This window comes from Patella vulgata, chromosome 4 (assembly GCF_932274485.2).
Source record: "Patella vulgata chromosome 4, xgPatVulg1.2, whole genome shotgun sequence".
Classification (NCBI taxonomy): domain Eukaryota; kingdom Metazoa; phylum Mollusca; class Gastropoda; family Patellidae; genus Patella; species Patella vulgata.
In genome coordinates this window covers 42,471,697-42,499,281 of record NC_065882.2, presented here as the reverse complement: position 1 = coordinate 42,499,281, position 27,585 = coordinate 42,471,697, and the positions used below count along the sequence as shown (strand labels likewise).

General features: G+C 36.8%; 2 protein-coding genes across 2 annotated transcripts in view; one reads left to right on the top strand and one right to left on the bottom strand.

The window, feature by feature from the left end:
- Window positions 1–12,153: 12,153 nt before the first annotated feature.
- LOC126819233 (uncharacterized) lies at window positions 12,154–16,416 on the bottom strand. Its single transcript, XM_056100544.1, has one exon. It carries the CDS (start codon window positions 16,065–16,067, stop codon window positions 15,150–15,152), a length of 918 nt encoding a protein of 305 aa, XP_055956519.1. The 5' UTR covers window positions 16,068–16,416; the 3' UTR covers window positions 12,154–15,149.
- Window positions 16,417–16,696: 280 nt separating this feature from the next.
- LOC126819204 (uncharacterized) overlaps window positions 16,697–27,585 on the top strand; it is a 39,543-nt gene continuing 28,654 nt past the window's right edge. The window contains exons 1-6 of the mRNA XM_050547111.2: window positions 16,697–17,562; window positions 21,592–21,838; window positions 22,604–22,667; window positions 24,165–24,480; window positions 25,008–25,109; window positions 25,351–25,525. Of these exons, the coding sequence (XP_050403068.1) occupies window positions 16,843–17,562; window positions 21,592–21,838; window positions 22,604–22,667; window positions 24,165–24,480; window positions 25,008–25,109; window positions 25,351–25,525 (1,624 nt within the window). The 5' untranslated portion in view covers window positions 16,697–16,842. The remainder of the gene's footprint in view (window positions 17,563–21,591; window positions 21,839–22,603; window positions 22,668–24,164; window positions 24,481–25,007; window positions 25,110–25,350; window positions 25,526–27,585) is intronic.

The following is a 27,585-nucleotide window of genomic DNA, read 5'->3' as shown; positions in this document are numbered from 1 at the left end:
GTCCTCAATGTTTCCAAACTTTGATTCGCCCCCTTCGAAAAAGATGCTTCTTCCGTAGCTCAGAACATCTTCAACGCTCAAATCAAGGCTTCCCACGTGAATCGTTCTTCTAATCAGACCGCCATCCTTAGCCTTCGCCCGCGTGAAGGCCTTCTTCTTGTAGTGCATCCATCCCAGTCTGAAACGTGGATCTTTGGATCGGGCCTTCTTTTCCTCTACCACAATCTGCAAAACAAAAAATGCAAAACAAAAAATTGACGATTGTGTTTCTTTTTGTCAGGTGAAATAAAGGGGGTTGGTGTATACGATTAAATAGATTTTCTGACACAATCTGTTAATGAGAAACAGGACAAGAACCTCAAGTCCCTGCGATTTAGAAGACAATCTTAGTTTAATTCAAAAAGTATAGACGGCGCTCTGGCTGGGCCTTACACCTTACCTTCATCACCATTCACCCCGTATATTGGCTATTTATTTATCATTATTTATTGTTTTATATTTGCTAACTGGCCGACCGACACATGGCCGTCTGAGGGTTGCATAATAATAATCCCAACAATGCTCACCTTTGACTATTTATCATCCCTTTTACTGGAGGCTGACGATTCCTCTGCACGAATCCCATTACTGGAGGTTGACGATTGCTCTGCAAGACTCCTTTTGCTTCAGGTTGATGATTCCTCTGCAAGACTCCTTTTACTGGAGGTTGGATACCTTTTACTATTGAATCCCCCTAAGATGTCTTTTATTCTTTTCAAGCGTTTATCTCCGTCACCTAGAAGAAATGATGTCGATATTTACCGAATAGGCCTTCTGGGGATGTTTTATAACTCTCAGGGCTGTTGGATGCTCACTTGAAATTAAAGGTTCATACAGTCACATACACGCACACGGAATCTGTCATCTTGTGTGAGAGAGAGAGAGAAATGGGGTTTAATTTCCACTCGACGCAAACTAGGTCATTTCGGGACTAACATATTGTTTAATTTTTAATTTTTCCAAACTGTTCTGTATCCTAGACATTTTCCACTGTGTTTTGTAACGGATATGATGACATCACACATTTGTAGGTTTTATCCTGGATCTCTCCTACGTCTGAGCCCAAGATCACGCAAGATCATTTTGTGGCGTGTCAGGAGTGTTGCCAATATTTCATTATTCGTATAGCCTTGTCGAAAGTAACCAACAATGAGCATTTCTCGGTTGTTGACATTTGTCATCAGCAGGGCTGGGGTGTATGGCGGAAGGACCATATTGCTGAAAAAAGAACGCAAGAAAAACGAATTAAACAATGTAGGCCTATAAATAAAATTTAATTATGTCATTGTCAATGCTGACTCAGATTCAGGCCACGGATAGGCAGTTGATGTTTTTACGAACCAAAATGACACTGGCCATATTTATATACACGAAAATCGGCAAGAGTTAGATTGGACCCTCCACTTACATAAAACACCAGCCGCAAGCGATTGGGGACAGTCACCAGTGAGGGTAACCTCCACGTTGACGACGTTCACCCATTTAGCAGCTTAAGTACACTAACCTGTTATTTTTAGCTCTTCAACAACTGCTGCTGTAGCAAAAAAACAAAACAAAACACGCTAGTCCTAGGATACCCAGTAGCAGAGTAGCTGACTGCAGAGGAACTTTGCCCCAAACTGTTCACATCTGCCGAAGCAACCCCGAACTGGAATATTGTTATTATACTCTTAACTGATTAGTCAAAAGCATAAAAATTATGACCTCTATAGGGGTCCACAAACTAAAAACGCGATTTTTCGTACAATCAGGCGCCATAATTCAGGACGTTACGGTCCAATATGCGCGAATATGGAAAGGAACCAAGATCTTTGGGTTATAAACTTACATTTCAAGTTTCAACAAAATCGGATAAAAATTGTGACTTCTATAGGGTCCACAACCTTGATATACCATATTTTTACGCTATTTGAGAACGAAGGGCAGCCATTTTGTCTGTCAATTTTGGGCCGATTTTCACTAAATTCGAACTCAACTGTCCTTAGGGTGTAACGGTGATATAATAGTACGGTTTTTTCAATCGGATAAAAATTATGACCTGTATTAGAGTCCACAAGCTAAAAACGCGATTTTTCGTACAATCAGGGGCCATAATTCAAGTAGTTACGGTCCGATATGCGCGAATATCGAAAGGAACCAAGATCTTTGGGTTATAAACTTAAAATTCAAGTTTCAACAAAATTGGATAACCAGCGGCTGCCAGGCAGGATACGCCCACATTTTCGAGAGATGGATAGAGAACAAGCTAACAAGAAAGTGATTTTTCCTACAATCAAGGGCCATAATTCAGGAAATTACAATTCGATATGCGTGAATATCGAAAGGAACCGAGATCTTTGGGTTATAAACTTACATTTCAAGTTTCAACAAAATCGGATAAAAATTGTGACCTCTATAGTGTCCACAACCTTGATATACCATATTTTTACGCTATTTGAGAACGAACGGCGGCCATTTTGTCTGTCAATTTTGGGCCGATTTTCATGAAATTCGAACTCAGCCGTCCTTAGGGTGTAACCGTGATATAATAATACGTTTTTTTAAATCGGATAAAAAATTATGACCTCTATAGGGTCCACAAGCTAAAAACGCGATTTTTCGTACAATCAGGGGCGATAATTCAGGAAGTTACGGTCCGATATGCGCGAATATTGAAAGGAACCAAGATCTTTGGGTTATAAACTTACATTTCAAGTTTCAACAAAATCGGAAAAAAATTGTGACCTCTATAGTGTCCACAACCTTGATATACCATACTTTTACGCTATTTGAGAACGAACGGCGGCCATTTTGTCTGTCAATTTCGTGCCGATTTTCACGAAATTCAAACTCAGCCATCCTTAGGGTGTAACTGTGATATAATTGAACGTTTTTTTAAATCGGATAAAAATTATGACCTCTATAGGGTCCACAAGCTAAAAACACGATTTTTGGTACAATCAGTGGCCATAATTCAAGAAGTTACGGTCCGATGTGCACGAATATCGAAAGGAACCGAGATCTTTGGATTATCAACTTAGATTTCAAGTTTCAACAAAATTGGATAAAAATTGCGACCTCTATAGTGTCCACAACATTGATATACCAAACAATTGTGGACGGACGGACAGGGGCGACGACAATATACGTCCACATGAAAATGTGGGCGTATAAAAATGAGCTGACGTAATACAGGTTGCAGGTTTCCTTTAGGATAAGCTGCGGTCTATTTCTTTTGTGACATAGTTGCTGTGTTGGTGCATATTTCGACGTTTTGTGTGGCTATCTTTTTGAAATTTGGTGTAAAGTGTTGAGCTCATGAAAGTATGAACCTGATCGGAGTTTCCACTCTTTTTCCGAAAACCTTGTGCATTTGAGGCTACAGTTGTTAATTAAAAAAATTTTTTATTCAAATTTGGGGAAGAGTCTGGCTCACTAGCCTGGAGGTCGCGTGTTCGATCCCTGCATTGGCCGAGAAAGTTCATCAGGATTTTCTGGCGTGGTTTCCCCCTTGTCAGTGGTGTAGAACGGAGGGCCTGACAAGGACAGCTGTCTAGTGTATACATTGTATACATTGTATACATTGGTGTGCACATAAAATATCCCTTGGCAGTTGGAATTCGATATAAGAGTAGGCCATAGTGCCACTGCCCGTCAAAATTTCTCTCATAGCACACTGTATGGCATGTGCCCATCTTCATTAGCATTGTAAGGCATTGGTGTCATGGGGCGAATTATACAAGATTTAGATAAAGAGCTGACAGTTATGGCAATAATAGTTTAAACATACATTATGGAAGAGCATAATTCAGGAAGTTACGATCCGATATGCGCAAATATCCAAAGAAACCAAGATCTTTGGGTTATAAACATGTCTTTCAAGTTTCATCAAAATGGGATCAAAACCTTGGCAACCTTGATATACCAGATGTTATACACTATTTGCGTATGAGGGGCGGCCATTTTGTCCGGTAATTTTGGCCCGATTTTCACGAAATTCAATTTCAATAAACATTACGGTGCAACGGTGATATATTTGAACGTTTTTTTTTTTTAAATCGCATAATAATTGTGACCTCTAGAGGGACCGCAAGCTTATATCAGGGGCCTGACCGCAGTAGCCCCATTAAACTGGCCCCTAAAAACATGTCTGGATCCAACATTAGAGGTACTCAGTGAAACCAATTTATACATGATGAATGAGGTGTTTTAATTATGGAAACAGTAATGACAGACAATATTGGGGGTAACACCCCCCTGACAGACATGCCCTAAAGGGGGGTCTCTATGGGTCTAGATCCAAGATTGGAGATACCAACTAAAAATTTGTCAGATTAAGGGCCATTTGATGGTAAATCATCTACTAAGAACGGCAGACATTTTAAACAGTGCTTGCCACCTGACAGACGCCCTCTAGTGAGGGATATTTATGTTGGTGCCAGACTCAATGTTTGAGATACCACACCAAATTGATTTCTATATTACCTTAGTGTACTTTGAATAGGTTACAGTAGTTGACAGATATTTTAAATGGTGCTTAACCCCTGACAGACGCCCCCTAGTGAGCCATATTTATGTCTTTAGATCCCCTTTAGTGATCTAGACATCATCTGCGTCAAGAATTTTTGAATTTTGTGCTGCGTTTCTCCCCCGAAAAAAATCCGAAACAAATGATTTTTGATTTTTTGTAAGGAGGCAATGGCATGTATCTAGTACCCACAGAAAAAAATCCACCGCAATCTACCTTGGGCAATTTTTTTATGAACGATTTAGTTTTGGTATCCGACCTCAAAATGAATGATCCTTGTAAAACCGCCTTATTTAGGTTATCCCCGACTTTACGCACTCTAAACGTGTTATCAAATTGCAAGTAACCATAAACACACTCAACACGGTGATGTTTTAAAAAATACTATTAGCGCAACTATTTATATCTACCATACTCGTCTGATTTGGTAGGATGTACTGTCATTGAATTGTATGCTGACGGGGATGGGTGATGGCCCATTTTTTGTTAACTTTGTGGTGCCGAGTAGCAGGATTTAGATTAAATTGTGAAAACAATTGTCTGAGATTGCATTATGTGTAGGATAAAGCACGGGACTGAGGTTATGCTGGGGAAAGAAAGACTGAAGAAAATGAACCGAGAAAAAGAAAAACCGAGGCCGGGAGGATGAGGTTTTTCTGTCAAGGATTTTTTCTGATCATGTTTTCTTATGGAAAAAACCCTACCCTAGAAGAATAACCTGTTACAGGTTTAAAGAAAAACTTTCAGAAGAATAATCCCAAATTCCCCTGTATATATCCACAGCCGCCCCCGAATTTCAGACCTCGAGTTATTCCGGGCATAGAATATACCCCAAAGATCAAAGAGATTTACCGTTACAGGTTTATAAGGAGTAGACAATATTATGGTCACAATTATTGAGGGACCGCTGGGGACTGTTGTGATGATGGCTTTCTTGGTCTGACACGAGTCGTAAGTTTGTAATGGAGATACTGGTTGTAGTGGGCTAGTTTGCTATGAATTAGTTTGGAGCGATTTGTTGTTTCTTCTCGCATAATGATATATAGAAAGGGAAGACTGTTGTCTTGTTCTGTGACCACGGTGAACATAATTTCATTATGCTGTGTGTTGCAGTGGTCTAGTAGGGAAAGGGGGGGGGCGTTACCAAGTCGACAACGTCGTAGCTACGTTCACGTTATTACAACAGTCTTTGGAGTCGAGTGAGAATAAATATTTCGAAAGGTTTTTGGGCTGTTTTGTAGACGACAGTCATAGGAGCACACGTGTACCCTGATTTTGGATGGATTTTGATGGTGGCAGACGTGTCTCGGGTCTTTGGTTTGATGAGCAGAAATGGTCTTTCGTTACCCGTGTGTAGTTTGATTCTTCTTGAAGAGTGTTGACAATGCTGACGCAGTCAGGTGTATCCATTATTACAGCTACCGTCTCTTTGTCTGCAGGTACTATTGTGCTTACCCTGTCTTTCTGAAGTTCTTTGGGGGATTTAGGTGTGGTTGTTGGGTTGTCACCTGTGAGGAGGCTAACATTGATAACAGTTTTGGTAATATATTCATTCTGAGATGTTTTAGAAGGTGTTTGGGTTGAGTTTTAGTTGGTTGATATTATTAGTATGGTTGCATTTCACAAGGATGTATAGTTTGGCATTGGCTTCAATCTGTTTTGAAGGATGTTATATGCACCAGGAGTTATGTGCGGGCAAGCTGGTTACGCTGAACTTAATATAATTTGAAGTGTTTTTCATACCCTAATAGCGACGAGAGAATCTGCATCGACACTTTGCCAGAAATAAACATCTTAGTAACCTTTGATTTTTACAATTGTGTCATGTGACATGTCGGAAATGTTGTGTATAAGGTGATTCAATAGTCAGTTAGCAGCTAAAATGACTAGTATACGCCCTCGTCTGGATCAGAATTGGATTCGTGTGTCAAGGGTTCATGACTAGATGCGTTCGTTATCGCGATAAAGAGTTACAGTGAACGCGATGAGTGAATTATTGTTAGGAACGGTCCGATTTACAGTTTGTACGTTCCACGTGGCAGGGATACTTCACCACTGAAAATGCCTGGGAATGGCCATGTATGATTTGTTAGAATATGTTGATGGTTTTTAGATACATTCTATACGTTAGTCATGTGGTTTTGTAGCTTAGCTTTTGGGGTGGAGCAATTAGATTTCTGGCTGGGATACTTCACCACTGAAAATGCCTGGGAGTGGCCATATATATACGATTTGTTAGAATATGTTGATGGGTTTTAGATACATTCTATACGTTAGTCATGTGGTAATGTAGCTTAGCTTTTGGGTTGGAGCAATTAGATTTCTGGCTGGGATACCCCACTGTTGAAACAATCTGGCTATTGCCATTCTTATGCTGAGCATTTTGCAATAGTTTCGTGCGACAGGTAAATATGCTTATCTGGGTTATAGCCTTTTGTGTGGGGAAATAGGAACGTCTGGATGAGACGGCAGAAGTTTGCCCAATACTACCCAACATAATTGAAGTATTATGTTAGTTTCCCACAATAACGAGGTAGTGTTTAGTTAGTATTGGGTAAATTGCCCAGCCCGGCGAGGATACCCCACCACTGAAAATGTCTGGAGGTGTTCTTTGTTAATATATGTGAATTTGCTGAACATTTTTCAACATGTTTCGTGTGGTTAGTAAATGAGCGATTATGGACGCCTGACGAACCCCACCACTGTTAGCACCAGTACTCACTCTGGGTTCCATTTTTTTTTCACCCATTTTTCATTTGAATTTCTGTATTTGCTTTTTTTATATATAATATTTTGTCAACTAAAACCCTTTCACAGTCTGCAGTTGCCAAGATCTACCTTTTCCAAATGCACTTAAGACTTTATGTTTTTCGAATTTTTCTCTGCCGCAGACTTTTGAGGTACACACAGACCTATTGTGGAAGTTGATATCGCTTCAACATTCAAGGATGTAATATTATCAGATGGGCGAGAGCTGATCATGTCAGTATCATCTGTAGACTTGGCACTTTTGATACACGTGAGGATGGTAAATGTGCTGATCTAGCTTAGCTTTTGGGATGAGGCAGGAGCAGTTATGGGCGTCTTTACAATTGAAAATTTCTGAATTTGGCGATTAGTATAATATTAGTATAGTATAATGAAATCTAATTATATCTCCTACAGGTAGAGTGTAACAGCATGCCGTGTCCCAGGAAGGATCCTTGTGGAATGCCAGACTTTGATGACCCAATGCCGTTGAAAACGACAGATGGTAAACGATCAGAGAGATGGGATTTTATCCATTAGAGGGCATCATCGGTTATTCCTATTCGCCTTTCGAGAGTTTGCCGGGGGTTGGATGGCCGAATGGTTAGCAAGCGCGCGCTGTATCATACGGTCTGTCATTAAGTCAACTGGCGGGGTTTCGATTCCCCGGTTGTACGTGACAAGGAGTAGGGTCGCCTGTCCAACTTCGTTGGTTTTCTCCGGGTCCTCCGGTTTCCTCCCACTGCTAAAGACCCCAACGCGCAAGCGAATTATTGAAATGAAATTGAACGATGTGTTAGTCCCGAAATGACTTAGTTTGTGTCGAGTGGACGTTAAACCCCATTTCTCTCTCTCCGATCGCCAAATTCAGAAATTTTCTGAATTGTGACTGTGAGCTTCGTATATTATACTGGTCGCCAAATTCAGAAATTTTCTGAATTGTCAGCTTCGTATATTATAGCGGTCGCCAAATTCAGAAATTTTCTGAATTGTCAGCTCCGTATATTATACAGATCGTCAAATTCAGAAATTTTCTGAATTGTGGCATCTGTCCATTGCAGATCGCCAAATTCAGAAATTTTCTGAATTGTTAGCTTCGTATATTATACCGGTCGCCAAATTTAGAAATTTTCTGAATTGTCAGCTTCGTATTTATATATTATACCGGTCGCCAAATTCAGAAATTTTCTGAATTGCCAGCTTCGTATATTATACAGATCGTCAAATTCAGAAATTTTCTGAATTGTGGCATCTGTCCATATATATTATACAGATCGCCAAATTCAGAAATTTTCTGAATTGTGAGCTTCGTTATTAATTATTATACAGATCGCCAAATTCAGAAATTTTCTGAATTGTTAGCTTCGTATATTATACAGATCGCCAAATTCAGAAAATTTCTGAATTGTTAGCCTCCGTATATTAATTATTATACCGGTCGCCAAATTCAGAAATTTTCTGAATTGTGAGCTTCGTATATTATACAGATCGCCAAATTCAGAAAATTTCTGAATTGTGACATCTTTACATATATATTATACAGATGCCAAATTCAGAAAATTTCCTTTTTATCAGTACAGATTATTAAATACAGAAATTTTCTGAATATATCAATTCCCATCAAATGGCCCTTAATCTGACAAATTTTTAGTTGGTATCTCTAATCTTGGATCTAGACCTATAGAGACCCCCCTTTAGAGCATTTCTGTCAGGGGGGTGTTACCCCCAATATTGTCTGTCATTATCGTTTCCATAATTAAAACACCTCATTCATCATGTATAAATTGGTTTCACTCAGTACCTCTAATGTTGGGTCCAGACATGTTTTTAGGGGCCAGTTTAAGGGGGCTACTGCGGACAGACCCCTGATATATGCTGACAGACGTCCACTTTTATTATTCAAGGAAATACCCGCAACTTGCTATAAAGGTGAACATTGGCATCTCCTTCGTTGGAGTTCGAGGGCTTGGGCTGCCACACTATAGTTGTGTATGGTGTATGCATACGGATAGAAGGTCAGACCCCTGTGCTTATACACGCCTACGCCAAGTTTGAACATTCGAGCTCAATTAGAATAGTAGAGTTATTGTGTCCCGATAACGGAAAAGTGCGACGAACAGATACTGACAGACCCATTTTAATAGTCCCCTTATTTCTTTGAATCAAATTATACATTTTCAAATCTAGATGTAGGCTAGGTAGTACTAAAACATTTGGGTTACTCACTTACTCGTAATCCGTGATTGATCTAATTAAAAACGCCAAAATCAAAATACTGTACCGTACGCGTGGTGTGCCTTGCTAACACGCGGTCACTGAAAAATGCATAGCGCGGACCTTGGTGAAATCACCTGTCAATGACTAAGACGTACGTTGGACTTAGCTATTGCTAAAAAAGGATTAGATTTTAATATTGGTTGTATTGATCAGATGGGATTAAATTTGTTTATATTAATATTCGTGTGTAAGCTTAGGTATTAATAAATATTGATAGCTAGTGCAACAGTAGTTCTTTTTGGAACTGTCTGTGATCGGACGATTTCATCGGGGGTCGTCTCCAGACAGTTCCTAAAGAAACTAGTGCAGCAGTAGCCCGCAACTATTTTCATACTGGACTGGCACGCGAATCACTGGCCCCATCGATACTGACGATATGTCCGTACACCCATCTCGGATCTATATTTGTGTGTGGCAGTTCTTGAAAAGATCGGCTGATTCGACAGTATATAGTGAAAGATTTGAAAAAAAAAATATTCGGGACACATTCAGTCTTACCTGTAACATATACGTACGTGTATTTTATAATCTACCGAAATTTTGAAACAGGAGCGCCGTACAAAATAGAATTATGTCACTGGATTACTGGACATTCGTTGGTTTATCGCACGTTTTGTGTTCTGCTTAAAAATTAGACATACCGGACCTTTTCCAACGAAACGAAATGAATCAATGTACGTAACATTGTAAAGAACCAGCGGCTGCCAGGCAGGATACGCCCACATTTTGCGAGAGATGGATAGACAAAAAGCTAAAAACAAACGTGATTTTTTGTACAATCAGGGGCAATAATCCAGAGAGTTATGGCCTGAAATGTGCAAATATCAAAAGGACCAGAGATCTTTGGGATATGAAGATATGTTTTAAGTTTCATCAAAATAGGATAAAAATTGTGACCTTAAGAGGGTCCACAACCCTCGAATTACACACTTCTACACAATTTGCGTACAAAGAGCGGCCATTTTGTCAGACAGTTTCATTTCGATTTTCACAAAATACGAAGTCAACCTTCATTATGGTGGAATGGTGATGTATTTAAATGGTTTTTAAAACCGGAAAAAATTTGTGACCTCTTGAGAATTCCCAGGAAGTTAAGTTCGGGTATCCGCGATTATCAAAAGGAACCAAGATCTTTGTGTGTAATGGTGATATATTCAAACAATTTTTTAAATCGGATAAAAATTGTGGCCTCTATGGGGTCCACAAGCTAAAAATATCGAAATGAACCGAGATCTGTGGGTTATAAACATACATTTCAAGTTTAAACCAAATCAGATGACCTCCACAGGGTCCACAGCCCTGATACACAATATTTTGACACTATTTACGAACGAGGGGCTGCTATTTTGTCAGTCAGTTTCGATCCGATTTTTACGAAACTCGAACTCAACCATCCTTAGGGTGCAACGGTGATATATTGTAACGATTTTTAAATCGGATAAAAATTGTGACCTCTACAGGATCCACAAGCTAAAAACTTGATTTTTTGTAAAATCAGGGGCCATAATTCATGAAGTTATAGTCCGATATATGCGAATATCGAAAGGAACCGAGATCTGTGGGTTATAAAAATACATTTCAAGTTTAAACCAAATCGGATGAAAATTGTGACCTCCAGAGGGTCCACAACCCTGATACACAATATTTCGACACTATTTACGAACGAGGGGCGGCTATTTTGTCAGTCAGTTTCGATTCGATTTTTACGAAATTCGAACTCAACCATCCTTAGGGTGTAACGGTGATATATTGTAACGTTTTTTTTAAATCGGATAAAAATTGTGACCTCTATGGCGTGCACAAGCTAAAAACGCATTTTTTCGTACAATTAGGGGCCATAATTCAGGAAGTTATGGTCCGATATGTGTGAATATTGAAAGGAACCGAGATCTGTGGGTTATAAGCATACATTTCAAGTTTAAACCAAATCAGATAAAAATTGTGATCTCTACAGTGTTCACAAGCTAAAAACATGATTTTTCATACAATCAGGGGCCATAATCCATGAAGTTACAGTCCGCTATATGCCAATATCAAAAGGAACCGAGATCTTAGGGTGATAAACCTATATTTCAAGTTTCATTGAAATCGGATAAAAATTGTGACCTGTAGACTGTTCACAAACAATTGTGGACGGATGGATTGACGGACGGACAGGGGCGACGACAATATACGTCCACATGAAAATGTGGGCGTATAAAAATGTTATACACAAACCACTTTTCTTTAATTGCAAATTATTGCAGATTCAGTGCAGAAATTATGCTGGTATGCAGCTATCTGATGATACTAGGTTATCATTTGACAATACTGGGTGGTAACTATATGGTAATATTGGGTAGCATTGGGTTATATGCTAGTTTTGGGTGAACTGGGAAATTGAGAAATCGTCAATCACATTTAAGGAAATTTTCAGTGATTTAGCTCATTGTTTAACTGAAGTAATCAATCACTAATTATACTATTCACTGTCATATTTGTGATACATGTATTTAATTAAAGATACATTATGTAAGATTTAGATAAAGAGCTGGCTGTTCTTGCTATAATAGTTCAAAAATAGATAATGTAAAATGAATATATTTCATTTAAATTACTTTATTCTGAGCGAAAATATTAGCCTATGAAGGTTTGACAAGATGTGTGCACTGATTGTAACCACCACACTAGACGGTCTTTTAATGTGGTAAAAACTATTTTGATCTGTCTTTTATTGAAGTACTGAATTACAACTTTTGTCTTCATTATAATTACAACAAGCCAACAGTGAGGATGATGTTCCCATCAAAATCCCAAACATAAATAGATGACACATTAATTAATTGCACATTTATCTTTTTCAAAAGTATTGAGCAATCAAACTGATACTTAGTCTAAGTATAAAATGTTCACAATCAAATTCAGTCAAGGGTTTTAAGTACCTGGTAATGAAACTATACACTAAGCCGCATCACTCTCCATCAGTTAAATTCAATGTTATCTTGTCCCAAAGCATCGACCAATGAAATTGCTAAGCTCTGCTTAGCTTTACTGGGAAATGTTAATCATTGAACTCAGTCAAGACATTCACCTAATGAACATCTACATCAAGTTTAAACATTCTACCTCAATTAAAAGCAGAGTTGTTATGTTCCTTACTTAGCCTAAGCAGAATATTCACATCATCGAACTTAGTCAAGGTATCAATATAATGAAACTATACTCTCGAGTTTCATCGCTCTCACCCAATTAGAACCAAAGTTATCGTGTACCATGGTCTCAACCAATGAAATTGCTTATCTCTGCTTAGCTTAAGTGGAAAATGCTCATGATCGAACTCTGTCAAGGCATTCACCTAATAGAAACTGACCTACACCAAGTTTGAACATTCTACCTCAATTAGGAGAGTTATTGTGTTCCAAAGTCTCTACCAATCAGCTTGAAGTCTCTACTTTGTCCAAGCAGCAAATGCTCAGCGTCGAACTTTATTAAGCAAGGTATTGTTGTAATGAAACTACACACAAAGTTCCACCACTATCACTCAATTTAATAGAATCAAAGTTGTCAAGCTCCAATGTCTCGACCAATCAAATTGCTTATCACTCTGCTTACCCTGAGCCGAAAGTTATCATGTCTCAAAGCATCAACCAATCAAATTGCTCATCTCTGCTTACCCTAAACATAAAATACTCATCTTCGAACTCCATCAAGGATGGAGACACCAAGTTTGAACATTGCACCTCAATTAGAAGGAGAGTTATTGCGTTCCAAAGTCTTGACCAATCAAATTGCTTATCTCTCTGCTTACTTAGAGCAGAAAATGTTCATTATCGAACTTACTCAAGGTATTGATGTAATGAAACTATACACAAGTTTCATCACTCTCACTTAAATAAATTAGAACCAAAGTCATTTTGTCCCAAATCATCAATCAATCAAATTGCTTATCTCTGCTTACCCTAAGAAGAAAATGCTCATCTTCGAACTCCATCAACGCATTCAACTAATAAACACCTACACAAAGTCTGAACTTTTAACATTCTAGCTCAATTTGAAGGAGAGTTATTGTGTTCCAAAAAGTGACGGACAGACAGACAGCCGGATGGACAGACCCATTTTAACAGTAATCCCAGTTAAAGGACCACTTGGCAAATCTTGGCAGATTCCGTTACTCTACATCTAGCCTCTGTTGTATGACGGTAAGTGATATGTGCCTACGCCTATACAATTGCGATACGGCACCAATTTACGTAATAGGAAAACTTTTAAAAAGAAGTTTAAGTTATCAAAATTGAATCGTTCGAAGCGTGTTTAGAAATTTCAATGCAAAGTTGTCCTTGCATGTTTGAAGAAAATCGGATAAACTTGAAAGATAAACAGCTTCAGAGTTTGAAATATTTATATGATAAAACATTCTTCAAAGGTGTCGTCATGGGCAAGTAACACCATTGGTAATTCGGGAACTTGAAAGTATTTCCTATGGGGGACTTCGTCATACAGCCGAGGCTAGATGTACTGTACCGGTACTGGAATTTGCCAAGTGTTAAAGGACAACAGGATGCCATTTTTTTAAATTCAAATTTGTCAAGTCTGTATCACAAAAAAACCTCACATTTACATGACAGTATCAAGGGAATATTGCAAATTTAGCAATATTTTATGCAACACTAGCTGGTACCTTGAATTAACAAGCCAACAGTGAGGCTGATGTCCCCCGCCGAAATAGGAAAATAATTAGAGGACACATATAAAAATCAAATTGCGTATCGCTCTGCTTACCCTGAGCAGAAAATGCTCATTATCAAACTTAGTCAAGGTATTACTGTAATGAAACTATACACCAAGTTTCATCAATCTCACTTAATTAGAACTAAAGTTATCGTGTCCCAAAGCATCAACCAATCAAATTGCTTATCTCTGCTTACCCTAAGCGGAAAATGCTCATCTTCGAACTCCATCAAGGCATTGACCTAATCAACACATACACCAAGTTTGAACATACTAGCTCAATTAGGAAGAGAGTTATCGTGCCCCAAAGTATCAACCAATCAAATTGCTTATCTCTGCTTACCCTAAGCGGAAAATGCTCATCTTCGAACTCCATCAAGGCATTGACCTAATAAACACATACACCAAGTTTGAACATTCTAGCTCAATTAAAAGTTATCGTGTCCCAAAGCATCAACCAATCAAATTGCTTATCTCTGCTTACCCTAAGCGGAAAATGCTCATCGTCGAACTCCATCAAGGCATTGACCTAATCAACACATACACCAAGTTTGAACATTCTAGCCCAATTAGGAAGAGAGTTATCGTGTCCCAAAGCATCAACCAATCAAATTGCTTATCTCTGCTTACCCTAAGCGGAAAATGCTCATCTTCGAACTCCATCAAGGCATTGACCTAATAAACACATACACCAAGTTTGAACATTCTAGCTCAATTAGGAAGAGAGTTATTGTGTCCCAAAAAGTGTGACAGACAGACAGACGGACGGACAGACAGACGGACAGACAGACGGACAGACAGACAGACGGACGAACCCATTTTAATAGTCCCCTGCTTTCTTCGAAAGGCGGGGGACAAAAAAACATACATATTAACTATCAACATGGTCCCTTTTCTTTTTCTTTTTTTTAATAGGAGAAGCAGAACTCGGTTCAGAATCCTGTTTTTTTGCCAAATTCTTGCCTCCAACTTTACTTTCTGTCTCATGCTTTCGTTTGGAAGATCTCTTTGATAGGATCCCTCCCTTTTTGTCTTTTTCGAACCCATTCTCAATAACATTTGCTCCAAATGGTATGTATCTTTTCTTAAGACCTTCAGGAATTGGATTTTCTTTAGCAACACTATCATGATAGACAGGTGAAAATGTCTGTAATCTCTCTGATATTTGACAGCACCCTTTAAATGATGGGCCATTGATAAACTGATTTTTGTCTGATAGCAGAGTCATCATTTTATTTTCATTGCCAGTCTGACTGAAAAACTGAATTTCAAACTTTCCCCCTTTTAGTTGTTGTCGACAGGTCATGTCCACGTGCTGTTTTTTCACATTATATTCTTGGGGTGCAATTATAAGCCATAGTTCATCCTCATCAGACAAGTCATCAATCGGCAAAATGCTACTGTTTTCTATTATAACTTCTTCCATACCATTACCAGAGCCAACAATATAATTTGTGGATGTTCCCCTCGGTATTTTCTCAACTTCATTTACTTTATTTTTATCTTCTGGAATCCGTTCGTCTTGGTCAGATTCATCTGAACTTTGTTTTTCACTACTTGACATTTTATGATTTAAACATACAATTGTTTTCTTTGATTTTGGTGGCAGGAGTTTTGGTTTTATGAAATTGTCAACCGGTGCTGTCGACGTGGGCAGCTGTCGTTCAGACTTTCCATCTGACCGAAAATCAAAATCTAGTAGGCCTATCGATTCTGTATCTGAGGGGTTATCTAGCTTATCTGAAACGTGTTTCGCTAGTTTTAATAGGTCGTTGTTTAGTCTACTCATTTGCAACAAAAATAGGCCTAGTCGATTTTGAATAGATTGTTGGAGTCAAAATCATCTTTTTAAAACAAATATGATAATAATATCACAAACCGTCTGCTACAGAGGAACACGTGTTTGTCAAAATAGGAGACCGCTTGATCGGAGACGGTCCCGCACATATGACGTCAGGGTAAGGCTTTTCCCAGGGTTAGGGTTAACGCTAGCCCTGCTTCCATCTCGAGACTTTGACGAAATCTGCAGGTCCTTACCCTCATAGAAATATATAATTTATATATTTCTATGCTTACCCTAACCCACATATGACGTCATTTGTGTTAAAATGTGCAGGACCGTCGCAATCTAGCGTTCTCCGTCATAATAATAATGGGAATTAATATTGTGCCATTCATACTGAAACGGAACGCAATAGAAATAAGAATTAATTGTTGTCTGATATTAATACTGTTGCAGAAATAATTGGTATACTATTTCATCTAAGATAATAATCTATTACATTACATTCTGTTGGGTATGTATCAAAGGTGACGATTATATATTTAGTTTTAATACAAATTCTTGTAAATGCCAGGTACAAATATGAGAAGCTGTGCTATGCATTGTGGGTATTCTTTGAAAATGGCCGCGGGAAATTGTATTTATACTTTTCAATAGTTTACTATCATAAATTAATGACTTTGTTAATCTTATTTACAAGGAAAACAATAACAAACCTTTCAGTCCCATTTATTTCTTAATTTCAGCATCATATGCCGAAAACATTTCAGTTGTGGGCCTGATGGAGGGATCACCAAAGAGATTCCAAACAGTGTTTTTGATTGACATCGCTGCTTTCAGAAACTATGATTCGAACGACAATTCCAGTAAATTATTGCATTTGCACAAAAGCGTAGCCTTAAGCTCATTTCGTATTCTGCATTATTTTCATTCAGAATCTAGATATTATAATTGTGATGAGTATGGAAGGCAGACAGATTGTGTGAAATGGAGTTTCAAATTATTTGATTCATCAGTGTATAAAGTTGGGCGTAAACTTTCAAATTTTAGGGAATTCAAGCTGCGGTACTTTGAAGAATTTGAAAAAGAACTTGAAAATTGTGTTTCAAAACTGCTGAAATCAAATTCCCCTCCTAAGTGTAGAGAAGCAAACAGAAAGACCAGAAATCCGTGTGCAGCAGATAATTTGTCGAAGGCTCTGAATGAAGTTCTTTATGATTTTCAATGGGAAATTCCAGAATTTTTATCACCTTTAAAAGGCCAAAAGCAAAGGCAGATGTCAAAACTTTCTGCACAGTCAAACAATTTTGTATTTCTGTATTCATGTATGCCACGTAATAATCTAGATTTAAGATTATTTTGTGGAAAAAAAGTAATAGATGAAGATGTTTTTATGGATTCATTTATGTCACAGTCTTTATACAAGATGTTTCACTTGACATCCAAGTTATCCTTATACTGGATTGATACACACCTTAAGCCTCAAAGTTCTGTGTCTGCTGTAAGTTTATTTACTTTTTTTCTGTTCAAGACAATGTTATGAGGATTACATGTTATTTCGGTCCTGCGTCATTTCGGACATACAACATTTCGGACTGAACAAAATTTGGCCCTGACGTTTCGAACTCGGGTAGGTGGCGTTTCGGACGGATGTCAGCTGTTTCGTAACCTGGCTGTTTCGTACTTAGTTCATTCGTACCTCACATGAGCTGTTTCGTACTTCACTTCGTACCTCAAATTGAAATTGATTCATACCTTTTCCTATGTTGTTGAAATCAGTTAAAAGAAATTGAAATAAAGGTGAAACGATTTGATCAAATCCAACGGCTACTCTAAATTTATATTACACAGCCTGCCCAATTGTAGTAATTCACACACAATTAAAGGATACATTTATACTAAAATTGCTTCAGCATTTCACTAAATTTACATCGGTTACGATCGAAAGTCATTTTCATGCAGTTGGGTTTCAATAACAGAATTACCCTGTGATATGACCGTATATACGGTCCATGATATAAAAGAATGGGTTCAATAATCAACCCCGGATTAAATACTTTTTCATTCGTTTTTTAAACTGCTTTAACAATCACCAATCAACTGTCGTCAATAATCACAACTCACTGAGCAGAATGGGCTCGATAATCAACATCATATTTAAAGGAAGGCAGGTATAATCGTTTATTTCAATTTTTTTCAACAACATATAGATTTATTTTAATTTCTTTCAATTCATTTCAACAACAATTTGAGGTACAAATCACGTGTTTATTCTAATTCTCGTTCGGCAGCCATTTTTATAAATTTAGTGCAGCCTTTGGATTTAGGAGAAGGAACTAATCAATTTGAGGTACAAATCTCGTGCATATTCTAATTCTGGTTCGGCATATTCAATTTCTTTCTACTGATTTCAACAACATAGGAAAAGGTAAGAATCAATTCGAGGTACGAATGAACTAAGTACGAAACAGCCAGGTTACAAAACAGCCTGCACCCGTTTCGGACTTAGGAATAAGTTGACAGAAAAGGTTGAACACAACTGTCAAATAATTTTATAATTAATAAGCTAAAAACAATTTTATGAAAATAACATGCAGGTAAAATTTAACGCTTTCCATCAAGTACAACATGTGGAATCGTGGGTCACGCACATACCCTCTTAAGGAACGTCAAAATTTCCAAATGAAAAGAATGCTTTATTTCTTTATGTCTGTAAAATGTACATAAAAATGTAGCCGATGAATTAACAACATGAAAGAAAATATTAACATGAAACACATGGTTATTAAAAGGCTCCACTAAACGATAAAACATTAGCTGCACTAACGGTTCTTTGATAATCATTGTTTCCCGTAAAAGTAATAATTGTTTGGGTTTTTTTAAAAAAGAATAATATGAAGTAAATACCATATTTACACAACATGCATTTTTTCACAAGTCTAGTTCTTATTTTGAGTTCTCTGCCACTGCATAACTTTTGATTTTCGTTTTTTTCTGACATTATGATTTATCATCATTTATTTCATTATCTTCAGTTATTTCATTATCTTTAGTTAATTCATTAACTTGTGTGTGATCTATCCATATACCTTCATCCCAATCCGGATCTTTGACAATGTCATCAGAGTCCAAAAGTGTGTCACTTAATTCTAGGTTATTTTCTATATTTTCATGCTCACTAGTAGTATCGAAAAGCTTATCTATTGTGGAGACATTTAAACAGACTTCATCATAACTGGAATCACTGTCCCCTGAATACAGTTCGGGTTGGAATGTTTGAAGCAACACCTCTATTTCCAACTCAAGTGATAAGTCTTTTGGCAGACTAGTAGACATACATGTATTGATGTAGATTTAAAAGACAGAAACCGTTCTGAAATTAAAAACAAAATGTCAAAATGTCGTATCTTTTTGTGTTATTCACTGATGGGGTATACAATTTATCAGTGTCGTTTATGTCAAATTATCGTATATTAGAATTCCCCACTATTATCTTAATTATTTGTATATTATCAGTAAAAGATGCATGTATTAATTATATAATGAGTATGAATTGTAATCAATTTTATATTTAGCCTATTTCATACAAATTGTAACTAAATAACACCAAACCACTGAAAATACTTAATCAAAGTATTTGTTATTGTAATTCGATATACTGTATATGCAAATTAGTGACTTACTGTTTTAAGAAATTAATGTTTTTGTTCAGGATTAGTTATGGTTTACCTCATACAGCATTTAAAAGTGACTTCAAAGTACACAAAACATCCATGTCGTCTGCTTTTGCCAAGTGGTACCGAGATCTGATATTTTGTCAGAGATAAGATGTTTTGGAGAAATTATTGTTGGCGAATCAGATTCCGAGAAATTGTCACATGCTCGAAAATCCTATTTCTAATTGGTATAGAGGTACAAACTTTTGATAGATGATGCGCGGCAGAAATTTGATTCTGATCAAGCAAAAATGTAAATTTGGCAAAAAACGAGATACGAGGTTTGGATAGCACAGCAACGCTTTTCACTTGTAGATGTTTTAACTATGTTGTAATAATTAACTATTTTGCAGATTGAATATTGGCCTTGATATGATTGGGATATCTCTGCATCATTGTTATTTTAATTTTGTACATATATACTTCTTATTAAAACTAAATCTTAGAACACCCATTTCTTGAACGTGAATATATATTTATCACCCTTGTAAATTTGGGTTCAAACACGCATGCAAATTGCACAAGGGACAATTATTGTACATGTATATTAAATTTTCCACATTGTGGACGGGAATATAGGCCTACTGAATATTAATAAAGATTGTCAATTTGTATTTCTACTTTTTATCGAAATAAACAAACAATAGATACTCGACACCCTCTCCTGATAGTAACACTGTAAATATTGGTTGATAATTAATAGTGTAGAAACCGATTTGACCGTCACTCCTACAACTGCGCATGCGCTAAACGGTAATTAAACACCAGGAACCATCTCACACTGTCACACCGGTACCATTATCACAGTTTGAGTACCTCGTTTGGTTCAGTCCCTTGCCCCCTGAGACTTCAGTAAAACTTCATCACTGACACTCACATATGTACGAACACAGTACGAACACAGGAAACAATTATATGGAATACAATTACTGTTTATTACTCATCATTGACCATTTTATTATTATTAATTTAAATTATTAATGTCTAGTCATTCAGATGGGATTCTAAAACCAAGGTGCCGTGTACATATTGGCATGCACGTAAAAGATCCCTGGCAGTTGGAATTCGATATAAGAGTAGGTCGTAGCGCTGCTGTCCAGGCAAAATTTATCTCATATCACATTGTATGGCGTATGCCTATCATGATTAGTAGGACGTTAAAGCCAATTTCATTTAATTTTGTTTATAAATTTTTCATTAAATAAAGGTACATGTTTATTCCCTTTTTATACGCCTACATTGAAGTGTGGTCGTATATTGTCATCGCCCCCGTCTTTCGGTCTGGCGTCCTCTAGAGGCTAAAGTTAATATCCGATTGACTTTAAATTTATACAGTGTTTAAGGTCATGAGATGAAAATCCTATTGATTTTCAGCGATTTCCTATTATTACTGCCAGAGTTATGGCCCTTGATCACTTAAAAAATCTTGTAGATGCTCTAGACTAGAGGCCAAAGTTATTATCCGATTGACTTTAGATTGATACACAGAGTTACAGGTCTTGAGACAAACAAGTATATTGATTCTCAATGAATTTTGATAACTTGAACAGCTAGATCCATGATATTAAACATTTCGTATAAAAAATGTTAGCATGGGGCAGAACTTTATAAAAGCCAAACAAATTCTAATGATTTTCTGATAATTACATAATGAGTTGTTGCTGTTACTCTTAATCAGATTTTAGTGTATTATAAATGTTTCTTTACCGAAAAAAGTATTATCAATGTGCGACAACTCTTGTTGACTGCCTGGACGATTTAGCTGCTGTGGGCGTATGTTTCGTTGCCAGGCAACCTATCTTTGTTATTTTCAGGAAACAAAAGCTTCTGAAATAATTGATAATTCACTCCGAAAAATTGGTGGTTCTGCCTTTTCATTAAGACTTATTTTGAATCTACCACTGGTTGATCCTTCTAGTAGTGAGAAAGAAACATTTGGATTCTCCTTTGAAAAGTTTGTGAAAAAGTTGTCCACAGCATCAGTCTTCAACATTAAATTTGGTATTCCCAATATTGATACTTCTAACAATAGCTATGAAGGATGCATAAGTCTTTTAGAAGGTAAGTACAGTGTATAGTAATTTAAGTCAATCAACTGTAGGAAAGGAACTTTTCAAGCTTGGATCTGCTCCAGTAACTTAAAGTTATACTACTCAAGTTCTATGAGTTTTCATCCTTTTTAAAAAAAAAACTCTGCTAATGCAGTTAAATGTACATGTGCATGTACTCAGGGGTATCCTGACAACTCGGACCAAAGACCACTTGGACCAATTCATAGACCACTCGGACCAACCAAAAAGACCACTCAGACCGATTAATTTATATTATAAGACCACTCGGACTAATATTTAGGTTGGTTTGGACGCCATTCCAGAGGCCTTCTTTCAGCAGGATGTTCACAGAAATGATAGCCGACATTTTAAAAATAAATACTGACAATAAATATATTGTTATTTATTTATTATTAAAGCATAGTCACGGTAACAGTACAAACTTAATATCATAGCCATAATTTACAGTTAAGTAACATAATGCCTTTGTTACTAGATGTGAGGTACGGGTTCATCTACTCGCTCGTACCATATAAAGACCCACACTTCTTTATTAGATGGTTGGTGCTTAGGGTCTCTTCATTATACAATTTCCTGAGTGGTCCATCATTTGGTCCAACTGGTCTTGGTCTGAGTGGTCTTTGGTCCGAGTTGTCATGGATTCTACTCATGAAACATATGTTTTCAAAATGAGCTCTTTTCTTTTGATGGGATCTGAATTAAAGCTGTTTATTTGTATAAGCTTATGAATCATGTGTTTTTTATTGTTTTTCAGGTGACAAATGTATATCTGTACCAGTACTACTAACAAACACAAGTTATGACTTGAATACTCAAAGGTGCATTTTAATATTATAAAAACCAATAAGTTTGTTTAATTTTAAAATAGACCACCCTCAATATATATGTTTTTATACTGACATAATGCATTTGTTAGCTAAATGTCAATAAGCTCATCTTGCAGCATAGTGTTTTCTATTATTTTAAAACAAACTTTAACTAAGTTATATATCTTTGGAAGCTCTGGAAGCCTTTTGATTTGTATAATAATTGTTAGCATGGGGAAGAACCAGTTACTAGTGTCTTGTAAATGCTTGCATTACTTAAAAGAATCAATATGTTATATGTGATATCTATGGAAGCCTATAACTACCCTTCATAATTTCTACTTTTCGCCTCTTCAAAACATGAAAGTCGAAAAGTAGAAGTTACGACAAAATGTGAGTGAAAATCAAGTAAATTATTGATACATATTTTGTTTCGAAAACTTATCGTTAACTCATGAAACTCAAATGGCTGTATCCCAGTCATGTAAATATACAGACCACAAATTTTGCACAGTTTCTAGTTTTTGCATGTACAATAACATACATTTTTTCCAGATTTTTTCGAGGGGGTCGATTTCCCAAATCTGTGGACAAATGTTTAGTTGCCAGGGGAACCGGTCTTTTCATGTCTAAAATAGAGCAATAATATTAAGTGCCGGTCATAATAAGCCAGAACTTATTATAGTCCACACATTTAATGTAGATGTATATTGTTGTTAGCGCCATCTGGCTAAAATTATTACCTGACTCACTTTAAATTTATATATAAATTGATTTTCAGCGCTTTCCGATTTTTACTTGATAGATCTTGTTTATGCTCTAGAGGCTCTTATACGCCCACGTTGAAATGGGTCGTATGCTGTCCTCACCCCTATCTGTCCTGCGTCCACAAGAAACACTCTTGTTAAAATGTTGTGGACGCTTGTGAGGCAAATAAGTTACCGTAGGAATATGGTAGCCCACCTAACCCCGTGGGTTACAGATACTTCATATTATTTCCTTTTTATACGCCCACATTGAAATGTGGTCATATATTGCTGTCGCCCCTATCTGTCGGCTGAAGTTAATATCCAATATATACACAGTGTTAAAGGTCATGAGACGCCAAAGTCTATTGATTTCAACGATTTCTGATAATTACTGCCAGAGTTATGGCCCTTGATCACTTTGAAAAATCTTGCAACCTCGTGGGTTTTCTCCAGGTCCTCCAGTTTCCTCCCACTGCTAAAGACCCCTATGCTCAAGCGAATTATTGAAATAAAATTGAACCATGTGTAATTCCCGAAATCACTTAGTTTGTGTCGAGTGGATGTTAAACCCCATTTCTCTCTCTTTGTTGACTGCCCAGACGATTTAGCTGCTGTGGGCGTATGTTTGGTTGCCTTGCAACCTATCTTATAAATAACAAAATCATTCATAAATATTTTAGTTCAAACAGAATCAGTGTCATTGTTCATTTTATTATTAATGTTAACTGTAAACCAAATATTTGTTTTTGTTTATTTTCAGTCCTTGTACCAGCAATTCTGTTGGTGAAATTGAGGATAATAACATTTTGATTACTTTGTGTAGTGATATTAATAATATTAAATCACATAATATTAAAGAGAAGATTTCTATATCTATGGTTGGTGATAAGAATATAGATGATAACATGGATGTAAAACCAGGTTTTTATAAAGTAATTGGTTCTGTAGAAAAGAAGGACCATGATTTGCACAATATTCATATTTGTAAGACTTTTATTTGTAATAGTGTGAAAGGTGATGATAAAAGTGTATTACAGACACTACTACAAGACATGTTGAAACAACATAAAATATTGGTATGTTTTATCGTCCTTGATACATGTATTCTCCACCTTCACCTGTTTTAATTGCTTTTTGGAATGTATACCCGTAGTGACAAAAATTGATTCTTTGTAAATATATTTTATACAGCTTTTATTTGGACCAGGAACTTTGCTAACCATCTTGTCATTCTCTCCTTTGGGCAATGCTCTTTGTAAAAACAAAACAGTACGAGGTTAAACCCCATTTCATTTCTTTGTAAAAAATCTAGGGCTGTACCAATTCAAGTAGAATCGAAATAAAACTTGGCGTGCTTGTCCCTTGGACAATTGCACATCGATTGACAGGCTTTGATTTTTGTTCTGTCACAATTCCAAGATGATGGTGTTGATTATTAATATCATACTCGGCTCCTGGTCCATATAGTACTATCTTGCTAGTGTTAAAAAGATGTTTTGACTTTATTTTCATCTGAGTTAAACATGTATTGAAAAACCTGCTGTGTGTGTACAGTAAAGCTGTAAAACGTTTTTACTTTTATTAGAATATTTCATATTTGCAGATTCTGTTTACTGCAAGCATTGTTCCTTATGTTGCCACCTTAGAGCCTATCAATACAGCCAGTGGTGTGTTGACATTATATAAAATTGGCTCATCATTACAAGTAGGAGTTTCTTTCTAACCACTATATCTATAACAATTATACAATAACTTAAGTTGTTGCTCTAAATTCTGTTGTATAGTTTTGTACCAATTTTATGATAGAATTTATCTGTTTATTTAGAGCTTCTATGAAACATAGTTAATAAATATTGGTTTCGTTCTAATTCTCATTTATTAGCAAAATTGAAATCAAAAGGAGGTGGGTCTAAGAATTGATTAACTTTTTTTCCTTCATATTTTAGATTGAGAAAGCCATCTTTCAACAAGAAGAGAGTAGAAGAGAAATAAATTGTCATGGCAACAATAAAGCAACAAAAGAAGATATAAAACTTGGAAAGAATTTATCAAAGTCAAAAATAGAAGCTTTAGGACATCAATATAACAAACAGTCATATCAAATACAGAAACATGCAACAGGTTATTGTATTATGTTTGTAGTAGGTCATATTTTTAAGGGTTCTTAGTCTGTCTTCAGTGCCAATGTCTTTTGGACATTTAAATTGGTGGATATGTTTACTCCAACATTGGGAAATGTGTCCATCAGTGAATGGAAGTGATTCCCACCATCATTTTTGAAAACTTAAGTTACACATTGTGCAGTTGTATCAGAATATATTACAGTCGTTGTGTTCAGGCAGTCAGCTTTAAAGGCTAATGTCATTATTTCTGTACTTGCAAAGAAAATAATTAGTTATATTTTAGCATTTTAAGAGGCAGGGTCACATTGCTTGATGGATTTTAAAAGAATTTGGTAGGTACGAGGGCTGGCTTAAAAAAGTTCTAAGCATATCTGTGAAAGACCTGTACAAATTTGATGGTTTCTACATAGTCTCCTTCGAGGTGTACACACTTTTGCAAACAATGTTGCAAGGCCTGGATGCCGGTCAGGAAGAAATTTCTTTAGCCACGCTAAAAAAAGTCGTTCACAGCTGACATGACATCATCATTACTATGAAAATGACAATTGGCTAGTTACTTTTTCATTCTTGGGGGAACTGGGTGGCCGAATGGTTGAATGGTTGACGCGTGCGCGTTGCATCATAAGGTCTGTCATTGTGTCGAGTGGCATGGTTTCGATTCCCCGCTTGTACGTGCCAAGGAGTACAGTCGCCTGTCCAGCCTCATGGGATTTCTTGGATTTCCTCCCAAGCTAATTAATGAAATAAAATTTACCCATATGTTAGTCCCGAAATGATCTAGTTAAACCCCATTTTCTCTCATATTTAGAAACGTGTCTCATCCATGGTTATAAATCTGGCCAAAAAATTAACAGGAATTTGACACGTTTCTGATCCGCTGTCAAGGGCTTTGGCACCCATCTTGCAGAAACTTTTGTCATTCCTAACTTGCTGGCGATAATGTGCTCAACCTTCTCATGAGAGATGTCCACAACACTGGCAATATGTTGAGTGGTCAATCATCGATCAGCCATCACTATGTCATGCTCCCGGGTAATGGTTTCTTGAATGGATGCCAAGGCCGTCTCTGCCATGCTGAAATTCTCCTTTACTGTGGAAAAAGAAAGGGAATCATCCCCTTAAGTGGAGACCTTGTCGGCATGTATCTGTATTATTCCTTTCAGTTGCAGGTACTTGATGACTGCCCTATAGCCAGTTTTGTCCATTTCTAGTGATTTGGATGGGTAGGTTGACAAGATGGTCTGGTACGAATTCTTATGTCTATGATTCATTCAATGATTGTACTTGGTGGCAAAAGTCTGTTTCAACCCATTTGGTCTATCCTTTTCAGACTTAGAACATTTCAGTGAGCGCTCATATATTGGGAGTGCTTGTCTGGATTTGTCCATATAAAGTTACTTCGTATCTTCTTATTAGTGGTAATTTCCAACATTAATGAAATTCAGTTAAATTTTGAATTTATTGCCAGGGTTGTGCTTATTATTAATATTAAGATAAGTTCAGATGAAATCTTAAATGCACACAGTCTGTTAATTGATCAGCGATTAAGGTCCTTGGGACTCTTGTTGTTGTCATAGAAACCAATCCACTGGCCCGATTGTTGACCATTAAAATTTATATTGTTCTCTTTCTGGTTCACTTAATTCACTGGAATCTGACCCATATTCAGAAAGTTCATTAATATCAATGTCATTACCTTTATCAGATGAACAATTTTCTTCATCAGAAATATTCAACAAGTCAACAACATCATTTTAAGTGAACGCATTAGGGTGAGACGCTTACGGGGGTTCATTGCATACGCCATGTTGTTGTCCCCGACCACCTGTTTATGTTATTGCGTAGTAACGGTAATATCCGGCTTCAAATCAAAACAATATTATAAGAGTTACCATTCTTATAAATTAGATCATGTATTTCTTTCACCCATTGGTCAATAAAGACAGAATTATCTCATACAGCCAATTGTGTACTTTGTTACTATGGTGACTTACAGTCGCTATCGCTGTAAAGCAGATGTGTCAGGGAAAAGACATTAATGTTGTTATCCCCATAAAA